This window comes from Penicillium subrubescens (genome assembly GCF_028828155.1).
Source record: "Penicillium subrubescens strain IBT 31985 chromosome Unknown utg000005l_segment0_segment0, whole genome shotgun sequence".
Lineage (NCBI taxonomy): Eukaryota > Fungi > Ascomycota > Eurotiomycetes > Eurotiales > Aspergillaceae > Penicillium > Penicillium subrubescens.
The window spans coordinates 2968278-2979283 of NW_026643155.1; the positions used below are offsets into that span (position 1 = coordinate 2968278).

Consider the following 11006-nt stretch of genomic DNA (forward strand, 5'->3'; position numbering starts at 1 on the left):
AATTAGTCAATGCTTTATTTTTACTAAAGTCGTATCGGGATCAAACCTATGACTTATTCTTTAGAATATCATCAATCGCGTTAACTTGCTGAGTGAGACTTTTGGAATGATCGGCCCTGTCATGCATTGCAGCGGCGTGATAGGGGGCGAGGCTTAGGGGTGTAAAAAAAAACCGGTGGATGCTGTACGATTTTGTTACTGGGATGGATTTTAGGTTTTCATTTGTAAGACTGCTCTTGCTGGCGTTTGTGACGGGAGTCTCTCTAGGCATGGTGGATGGCAGAGTTGAAGAGAAATGACAAAACCGACGAAATAAACAAAAAAATATGCCGTCAGTAGCACACTGGGTTATGACATCGAGACTTTATAGCTAACAGATGGAAGGAAAATTGAACCATTTGAAAATTTCATACTATCAGCTCCTACGGGGCAGGAGACGCCACATCTCACCCGGGTAATCTACTCAAGTTCTACCGGTTGGAAGATCTTTTCTGTTCTCAGAATAGGATACTCTACTCGCCATTTCAGACACATTGGGCATACCGCAGTGGAATGGGGTATTTGAACATCACTCATATCTACCACGTTAGCAGATATAGCATGATGCAACATTGTTTGGTGATCATCCCAGGGCCTGACCGGACCCGTTTACTGACGGATTATTGTCAACTTGATAGCCCCTGCATCAGTAGGAAGCTGCGTCACACGGCAAAGTGTTTAGGCGAACCCAGAGAGTATGGTCTGTAATAGAAATAGTTGTGATAAAAATACAATATGGTCAAAGAATCTATCAGTCTGTTCCGAATCTGAATCTATACTCGTATCAGGACTATTGTGCCCATCAAGGGCCCGGCAGAATTTCCTCGGTGGGTTCAAGGTGGAACTACCACTACGCGTATAGAATTACTCCTTTCTGATATGGTGAGTATATGTTGGGAAGAGTAAGACAGATGACACTCACCAATAAATCCCTCTCTATGAGGTCGCCCAAGTCGTTTGCATTTGGCTTATATTGCAGTAGGAATTCTTTGGTGATAGCTGAGGCTCAAAGTTTGAGTGCGTGCTGAGACCATTGCTTGCGGAGATGGCTGTCGGCATGGACAACTGGGACTGCAGACTAAGTACACAGCGGTTTGTTGTCGAGATAGAAGGCGTTTGGTGTCCTATAGAAGTTTCTCTGTGGGTTTGTGGCGGGGTCTGCGGTTGGAATTGAGGGGATTGTGGGTACTGCTGTTCCGGATATTGCAGTGGGGTATAGGGTATGGATGCAACGTCGCTACATTGAAGTTAGGGGAAAAAAACAAGAACAAGAAAATGTGAACACGAACATTATTCTTGTCAAAATAGGAACAGCCTTGCTGCAGAAAATGCTGCGCACCGAGAGTGTTGCGAAAATTCCACGCCCTTTAATGACAACTTCCTTGGTTCTGTCGAACTCTGACGCACTATCTGAGTGGTGCAATAGAACAGATAAGACAATAAGGGCATGAAAAGCGTAGAAACTGCCTAATCCACTGGTCCACCACATATGTGGGATGAACTGGGGATCCCCAACAAGGTCGAAGAAGATGGAAAGAGCTGTGTTCGCTGAAGCGATGCACTTCTCACGGGCTGCGTATGTCTCTGGGTTTTTTTCGCCACATAGAAAGCGAATGAGAGTTGGTCGATGTAATAGTAGAAGTTGTTGTTGAATCTGGGCTTGAAGGGTTTTTTTATTGGCGTGGTGGTGAACGGGGAGGTATTCTTGGGTGTAGCGGGCATCGCAGTGATCACGGACAGCTTCAAGTTCGGCCTCAAGGGTAGCGAGACAGTACCTCGAGCGCATGCTGGAGAATACAAACTCGCAGATACGATCAGACATACGGTTTAGATGGCAGGCGAGGAAAAGATAGGTCATCTGAGTCAGGGGGGCGTTGCAGGGCGAGAAAAATCCATCAGAGGACAGAGGGATACTTGTGGTCGTGAACAGGTCGGCATCGTCCATATCAGCTGGCAAAATCATGTCCTTCGTGCAGTTTTGTGGAGTTAAGATACCAAACAAATTGTTCTGGACGGTTTTGACTATCATAAGCCCAGCCCAAACGCGGCGGCGCTCTTCACATTCGATAGGGCTGAGGAGAAACCTCTCTGGATGGATGTGACAGCCCATAGAAATAGCAACATGATAAGTGAGCCCAGTTAGTGCCGAGCAGAAGAGGCCGCGATGTAAGCAGGCGAAATTGATGAGAACTAGCGCTTGAAGGGAGTTGACGGTGTGACGGGTCATTATTCGGTCCATAGCGAGACACCGAAGGGCGGCGGAACGGTAACGTGCAAAAAGCACCTTTTTATTACGGCTCACAGTGCTTTCGCGGCCCAGATCAGAGAGAAGAGTGTCGGCATCATCCATAGCGCTGAGGGATGTTGCTAGTATAGCAAAGAGTAAAGCTAGCCAAGACGGTGACGCGGTCTGGTGGTCAGATGAAAACAGCTGATATTCGGCATTGAAGGTCATCTCATGAAGAATATGAAACGTCTAAGATTGATCAGTATGATGGAGAAACCTTCCAATCCAGCTTTTATGGAGAACGAATATAGGCGGCTGTTGAGGGGACTTACTGGTGAGATTACCCGGAAGTATAGGTCTTTGAGAGTATCGCAGTACAACACCGGAGGGAGTAGGCCCAGGAGCTCCGAGCGCGGGGCTTCTCCGTTCCATATCAAGGAAAGTGGTGGATCATCCTCGACATCAATATCCAGAATGAAGCTTTGCAAATGCTCTGTGGCAGGACTGTTCGCAACGATCGACTCCCACGCGGTCAGCGAAATATAGCGTACATAGCCAGATTGTGCCGTATGCAGTGCTCCGGCACTGTTTCGCGTTGAAAGAAAGTTTCTTTCAGGAATAAGAAAAGACGAGGCTGCGGAGGATTCAGGTGCTATTGGAGGGAATATGGCACTGTTAAGAACGGAGCTTGCGTGGGAGTCTGCCTGTTCCTGGAGTTGGGTCTCCAAATCTTGGATGCGAGAGAGGAGCTTCATCTGAAAGACATGACTGGGAGAGGGTGATTGTTTTGGTGCAAGCCGTGGCTGTGCAAGATAAATGCAGTCTTCTGCACCGAGGCCACGGTGTTTGCATGCCTGACAAGGACGACCGTCTCGGGAGCAGCGTATCTTTCTAACTCGGCATGGTTGACAATTGATGGGGCGACGTCTCATCTCTGTCGAACAGATTGAGGAACTCATGAAAGGTTGAAGGAATCGAAGTATAGGTGTTGACAGAACTGGCGTGCCTTTAGGGAACTCCAATGCACTCACAGACCATGGAACATCGGCAGCTACCAGAGGAGTGATTGCACTAACACTATCAATATAAATTAACGATGAGCCCGGTGGTCTTATAGCTTTAATAAGTTTATCTCTCCGCGGTTCTTGCATGGATCAGAGACAGTGAAAACTAAAACCAAATCCACTGCTGCGGCAGTTGGTCGATGAAGACTTTATAGTTCATTGGCCAGGCTTCACTGGATTAGGTACCGTGCTTGCCAGCCGTTCAATCGCTTGGGCGAAAAAAATCCGGGAAAACCACTAGGAAAAGACTAAAACGCACTACCACACACCACCCAACCCCTCCTCCTCCCGGAGCCACACGATGCCTCTAGAACTTAGCCCCCTTACCAATCAATCGTGGATGAACGTGGGCTAATGCGGCAAGGCGCGCCCACCCGTAGCGTCACCAACCTTTTTCGGCTCCCTCGCGTTCTCGATGTCGATTGTTATATATATTTACAGCGAGGGATTTACTGTAAGGAGTTCATTTCCCACAAAGTGATTTTACTTTTCGGATTTCATAAGCCTAACACTGTCGGACGGGACAGGAATCATAGTGCACTCGCTGATTGTTGATATACATCTGTTTTGACACCCTTGGCCATATGGACTCTCCACATTCAATAAGCCTTAGCATAATTTGAGATAATCCATCCCCATGGGGGCGTAATTCGCAAAGTTCTCAGTTCGCTACTAGTTCAGCTCTGGAGGTGAGTGAGGCTCTTCGTAGCGAATACTCTGCGTAAGCTCAGTCACACTGCCTCGCACGCATACAACTTCCGGACCCGGAAAGCGAACTTTAATCTCCCAAGTGCCAGGAACAACACTCTCAAGGTCCACTAAACGGCCTCCATCTTTCACGCTTGAATAGGGTTGTTGAACTCCTAAGAGTGAGATATTTCGGGAAAATGCAATAGCGAGCCGGATAAAGCGGCCCTCATCAGTATCAAAGACGCCAAATGAGCAAAGTCTTGTCTGCATGATGCGTAAGAGAAAGTCAAGCTCTTCTGAGCGGATGACAATAGCGGTTGATATCTTGTGAATCACGATGAAAACCTGCTCGGGTGCAAATCCAGATTTCTCTGAACCAAAAAGGGCTTGGCATTGCGAAAGGACATGGTTTTGGGGATAAACGACATATTTATTTTGGTCTTCCTGCAGCCTGAATACACGCACACTCAATTCACCCACTAAGACTATCAGCAGAAGCAAGTAATAACTAAAATGATATGCATACCTTGGAGAGGTATTCCCTCGCGCCTATTCTTTCGGAATTGTCGCGACGCTATGGCATTAGCCTGGCGTCGCTTGGCTTCACTTGAGGAACCAGATTTGCAGTCGATTTCGTATGGAATCAATATCTTTTCAGTCGGTGATAGCCGCTGTGTTGGAGACGGTGCAGCTGGATGAGAGGGGTGAAGTAAGCTTTGGATGTTCATGGCTGTTTAGCACCGTGGCGAATGATTTGAGTGATACAGTAGATTAAGCCCAAAAGCTGGCGTAATAGGGGACCGGCTGGTTAAATATTCGAGTCACTCGAGCTCTTCAATCCAATCCTAAGCTTGGAAGATTTTCTCGCTCGAGTTTCATATTCGAGCTGGGTTTTGCTTGGTCAGTGGCCGCAACTCCTGGTGTTGAATTCCATAAATTGAAGAAAATCAAGAATATCTGTTGCATCTTCCTAAAATCCTCTCCACTATTCAGCCTTGGCTGACAATTGCTATTACGTCGATCTCTTACGAAAGAGGAATCCAAATATCTCATTGTTTTCACAATGGTTGTGCCTCATAGGGCTACTACTCACTGGGACATGATCCCTCCTACACTGCACATACTCTTACTGGCTACTACCTCTTAGCTTCATTCAATTGCATCCGAGCACGATATCTACACAATATCTAACTTAGATTAATATCACGCCTTAGAACCAAATATTCGTCTCTTTCAATGCCGTATTTCCGCCGTAAATTGTGCCACTCTTCGTCTCCTAGAAGATTTTTTGCACGCCAAATCTTGGTGTGAAGTCTCAGCAGGTGGGGTTCTGATGACGCTTTTCCATGAATAAAAGGACCGCCATACACGTAGCCTTCTGTGCCACTGCTGTATTTGACATAGAACCTGATGAGGACGGTTCGGGGATCCCAGATTGGGACTACATGATCATATATCTTGAATTCATCGATTTCGCTGAGAACGTCCACGCTCAAGACTGTTCTCTGCGGCTGAGCCATTGGTCTGCATTGGTCAGCGCTTCCATAAATCCACATTGAATTACCATACATTACTTACAAGGTCCAATTCTCCAAAGATTAATTCCTTCACTAGGTCCTGTGAGATTGGGATAGCCAATTGGCTCGCGCTGGATTTGCAATTCACTTATACGTGGCCTGGTGAATATACTTGGTTGGAGCTCAAGTAAAATTGGGGGAGAAAATAATTCTGGAAGGTCCATCACTCATCGAAAATCGAGCCGATTATGAGGAAGCAGTCTGGCTTATATTCTCTGAAGAAAAACGCGCTTAGCATATACCAGCACATCCGAAAGGTGTATTTCAGACAGTTGATACTACCGTGGACTAATAGAGAAGTAGAACGAGGAATCCCTCTACTCAGGGGCCGCAGAAAATTTGATGATGCTGAAGAATTCTTTGAGTCCGGGACGATCATTGGGTTTGTTAATTTATTTTTCACAATCTCAGCACGTGTGAGCGTTTCTATTTGTCGCTTTCATCTCGTCCCAACCGGATGGAGAATGGCGTGTTAAAGGGGGTAATAATGACCGGGCTCATTTTGGAAGTATTTATCGGAGCGAGGTAGTAGGGAAAGAACCCATGGGGGGCTTTACACGATTTGTTTTGGAATTATGCGAGGATACAATGGAGCTGATATTCAGCAACGTCCTGAATTCAGCGAGTGCCCATATTGTGAACTAGTTGAAAAAACCGTTCGGAACAGTCTCTGCCAGTTTTCTTTGACTATGGGGAAGTTTAAGATGGCAATAAGAATGCGTCCTACAAAAAATACCCGGTGAAACCTCAGGAGCAGGTCACCTTATCTACATAGGAGATGCTCGAGGAGGAGTATGCGAATACTTACACCAATCGATGATTACGCTCTCGAACTCAGCGATGTCCTCGAGACGTTCCGTCTCTAATTCTGCGATTGTTCTCTGTTCCTGGGCCATTGGTCTGTATTGTCAGCGCTTCCGCAAATCCACCCCGAATCACCTGGCATTTCCTTACAAAGTTCAATCCTCCAAATATTGTTTCCTTTACTGGGTCCTGTACGATTGGAATAGCCAATTTTTAGCGACCTGGGATTAATTGGACTTTGAATTCAGACGAGAATGAAATGGTGCTGACCAGAATTGATTGCAAAAAACTCCAGGGAAGTTAGGACACAACTTATAATATCACATTTTCTCTCCGAGCTAGGATCTGATTACAGACAATTCTCTTTTCGTTGCTAAATATAGATAACTGAGAGAGAGATGCATGTTGATTACTTAGGGGCGATGCATTCCAACTTCAATGGGATATGTGTGCCCAGGCATACATATCCCATCCCTGAATCTTTACTGATGTAGACCACGTGGAAATTATCTTTTTTCGCTCTCGACGACAATATAGGAATCAAATCATGTCCTTATAATCTAATTTTATTTTTATGGAAGAACCGGGCAATGCATATCTTACTGTTGCACATGTAATAACTAGTTGGATCATCAAATTAGCTCATGACGGGCATATTGAGTAGGTAACTTAACCAGTGGAGCGTTATAGTCGATGACTAATATCACATGACTTCGCTTGTGTCGGGCGGGGCTTGACTTGCAGTTGGGCACCAAAGGCTTGATGGAGACTTCGACAAGCCCCGCGATAGCCCCTCCGTCAGACACGACGAGCGACGTTGGAGAGTCGGTCTCCTTACTGACTGTAACAATAGTTTTGTTATAGTCAGAGATCTAGGCATCAAGAAAGCAAGCAGCTTACTTCCAAGTCGAATTATACCACCAGCTTTCCCCCGTCCTTCCCCTCCATGGGATGATGACGACGAACCAACCTCCCCCTGCGCCGGTCGTTGCTGTCGCATCCGAAAATGTTGAAAAGAGCGCGAAGTTGGCTTGGGAGCAAGCCTACCGTCTTGCCGACGGTGTGTCTGAACCGACAATTGGGAGGGCATCAGGGTTCCTACCTACTGAGCTTTGTTATAAGGCCATGAATTCGGCTATGGAAGAATATCCAGAGAAGGTAAAGAGAATGCTACGTGATTGCATTAGATTTGTCTAATTAGGGACTGTAGGCCTCTTATTCTACCCCACCTCGGAAGATATCAAGAAGCAGGAAGGGAGGAGTGGTGTACTTTCCTGGTCAACCAAGGATTGCGGAAACCTTCACCATAATGATACCGATCTCAATTCAAGGAAATGTGCAAATAAATGGGATGGAGGTCACTATGGGAAATTACTATCATATTCTGCAAGAATGCACCCTAAACATTCCTGAGCGCGGCAGATTGGTGGCGTTGATAATCGATAACATTGTGCTGTGAACGAGGATTTATCCGAGGATAGTCGTGCATTTGTAATAAGTGTATTTATAGTCCACCTGTTTCCGTCTTTCCAGTTTATGTCCCCCCAGAAAGACCTATTCGGGAGTGTACCCAGCAGTTGACCACTAATCCCTAACCGTTGGCCGGAGGAAGATGGCCTTCGTGCGAAATTTGGGGGGCGAATGCCGACATTGCAATACTTGTATCATTGAAGTACGAGGACATTGAGTTGGTCTCATCCTGTGGAATGATCCCGAGGAGGGCGGCACTGGTGTCATTTGGCCCCCAGATATCTGCTTCCCGCGTACTGGATTGGACAGCAGAAGCATTACCGCAAATGGTTCTTATTCCGCCCATGCCTTCCACTTCCGATGCAAACCACTGCATTGCGACGCTCGTATCATTGCATTGTGGTGTGTGTACGAAAGCAGAAGCTTCTTGCAATATACGGTCCATTGCGAAGCTCGTATCGTTGAAGCTGTGGAGATCATGTGATTGACTTCCTCTGGAAAATTGGTCATGTCGGCTACCAAACTGCGGGTGCAACGCTGTAGGGTCAGAACCATTGTAAGACGAGTCTTCCGGGCGCGGAACTGGCAGATATAGAAGAGAGCTGTGCAGTGGAGTTTCGGATATAGTCCTTGTTTCCGGCCTTACTTCCGAGGCAGCTGGGTTACTCGCGCGATGTAACATGCAAGAGGACGGTCTCGGGTCAGAGCACAATCGACTTTCTGAAGGGGCGGGTATGTCGGATAAAGTGGTGGCATAAATCGGTGAACCCTCGTGAGGATGTTGTAGCTGCTCTTCATCTTGGATGCATGAGGCTGCGGTCGTGGTTGAAAAAGCCGGAGTTGTTTGTTCGTCACCTGGAGAGAGCTGACTTCGGTTTCGATTGGACGGCTGTAGTCTTGCGTCTCGGTCCAATCCGTTTGGGGAGTGATTTGATCTACCTCCGATGTCAAAGAAATCTGAAGCAGATGACGCAAGAGACGAAGTTTGACTGCAGCCTGTGAACGGATTTCTTTAGCAGTATTTGTGGCGAGAGGATGCAATTGGACTGACAGTTCGGTGGAAATGCAGACTCAAGTGCTGAGAAAGAAGTGGTATCCTCGATTACGGGTAATCGATTACCCTTTTGCGGTATGTTATGGTAGTAAGATGTTAGAGACCTCATAGCTCTCTCTAGATGTGATCGGATACGGAATTGGGGTAGCGTCTTCATGAACTCGTTAACTGCTTCCAGTTCTACTGAGCTCCACGAATGCCTCTCAAAACTACCAATATTAGCAACAGGCCAAGAACAAAGGGCGGCAGGTTGATTAATGCACCTTTTTGCAGCCGAGTCAGGTAGAGAAAGAATCATTTCCACTGGGCTTATCTGCTGCCATTTCCACCCAAAGCGAGAATACAGCGATATCATCTTTTTAACTCTCTTCTGTTTTGCGACATCGATATCTGGCCAGGTCTTGCGCATGATGGAACGTAGGGATGTGGGAAGAAGCACCCTCTTGCGACAGACTTGCCTTGTATCGGCTTCCACGAGCTTAGACCTTGATCTCTGCCTTTTGCCGTCGGTGCGCATTTGTTTCTGTTCTTGCTGCACACGCTCTGATAATATCACTAATAGGATTTTCCTGCGTAGTGGATCGATCTCTCTTATCCGTTCCAAGTCCTCGAAACATCGTCGAAAAATGTCTCCGTTGGGCGGATTGCCATTCCAGAAGAGTGCTGGACAACTATACCAGAGCAACGCACACGATAAGAGAGTGTTGACCCTTTCTTCCGGAAATGCCCAGTTTTTTGTAATGGCTGTAAGTTTATTAACCTGGTCCTCCTCTAACCTGTGTCCCTGCTGTGTCGAAAAGCTTTGGAACCATACTTGACGGTCGGAGGAAGCTGCATCGTCTCTTCTTGGACGCCTTAGATTTGATGCGAATGTCTGATGGAGCGCTGCAATTTGAGCGGGTGACGCGAGAATACACCTCACCGTATTTGCAGTTTCCTTGCCAGGTCAGTTATGGAACACTAATTCATATTGGAGGAACAGACAATATCACCGGCGTCAAGAAGTAGTATCTCTAGATGCGATAGGGTTGCCCGTACCGCTCGCTCTATCTGTTCCTGATCAGCGGATGCCTTTTTTTTGAATATGCTCACTTACTTGGAGCCGCATCTCGAGGATGGTAGGCACATAAATGAAAAGAGAGACGAGCTCCGTCACTTAGGAGGTAGAAGTTACGACGCTCATGTGACGGGCTCCTTTGAGCTTACCACTTATGGAAAGATGTGATTTGCCAAGGCACTAATGCAGCAAGGATGGGATATACGTGCCCAGACACACATATCCCCATGTTTTACTTGCGCGGCATTGGGTGGAACCATTGGACGATATGGTCTAGGAATAGCAAGGATGGATTCGCATCCTCATCCAATAATTCACATGTAGCCTTTCACCTCTAATGAATGGTAAATGCGACTGCGGGTAACTGATAGGACAAAGCAAAAGTGCCAGCCTAACTTGGTGTATCCATCACCTAGTACCCCTCGACTGCGCTGATACTATTTTTGGGATCGTCTGCATTCTTACAGGGCAGAAATGAGAACACTCCGATGGGGCATCACATTATTCCAATACAGCTCTGATTGACTCGAGTGGCGCGTCGTATCAGCCTCGCCCTAGACCTTTCCTACAGGCCGTGGTTGGCGGGGATGGATTCAGGATAAGTCTCTCATCCAATCATATGGAAACTTGATTTTATCACTGGACAGACATCGGGAAGGTAGGATGAGTGGCCCCAAAGACAGGCTCAAACGCAAGCCTAGCGGGGTTCAGAGAGCTCAAAGTTATGGAATATTCTTCTTTGGGGAGAAAAGAAAAGAAAAATGAAGTGAATAGAAGATTCCTGAAACTCTTTCTTAGACCTGCCCTGACATTGGTCATCTACACATATATAAACCGGTTCGCAGTGCTCTCTTTGGGTTCACTTTGATTCACTACCCCTTCTCAATCCGGCAGCACACGGACACGAAAGGGTCGGTCTCAGTCACCTTTTCTCCTGCTAAAACCTGCCCGCTTCTCATACGAGCTGTGAAGATTTACTCTAAAGCACCTGCAAGGTAAACCAGTCCCCACTGCTTAGCTAGTT

The 11006-nt window shown here is 46.8% G+C and overlaps 3 protein-coding genes across 3 annotated transcripts; all 3 read right to left on the bottom strand.

The window, feature by feature from the left end:
* Positions 1-1276: 1276 nt before the first annotated feature.
* On the bottom strand, positions 1277-3198 carry N7473_007584 (Zn(II)2Cys6 transcription factor; the record flags this gene model as incomplete). Its single annotated transcript, XM_057153524.1, has 2 exons — positions 1277-2515; positions 2599-3198. The coding sequence occupies 2 exons, from the start codon at positions 3196-3198 to the stop codon at positions 1277-1279; spliced, it is 1839 nt and encodes a 612-aa protein (XP_057007862.1).
* An 804-nt stretch (positions 3199-4002) lies between these two features.
* Positions 4003-4748, bottom strand: N7473_007585 (uncharacterized protein; the record flags this gene model as incomplete). Its single annotated transcript, XM_057153525.1, has 2 exons — positions 4003-4499; positions 4547-4748. The coding sequence occupies 2 exons, from the start codon at positions 4746-4748 to the stop codon at positions 4003-4005; spliced, it is 699 nt and encodes a 232-aa protein (XP_057007863.1).
* Positions 4749-7992: 3244 nt separating this feature from the next.
* On the bottom strand, positions 7993-8316 carry N7473_007586 (uncharacterized protein; the record flags this gene model as incomplete). Its single annotated transcript, XM_057153526.1, has 1 exon — positions 7993-8316. One exon carries the CDS (start codon positions 8314-8316, stop codon positions 7993-7995), a length of 324 nt encoding a protein of 107 aa, XP_057007864.1.
* Between the last annotated feature and the right edge of the window lie 2690 nt (positions 8317-11006).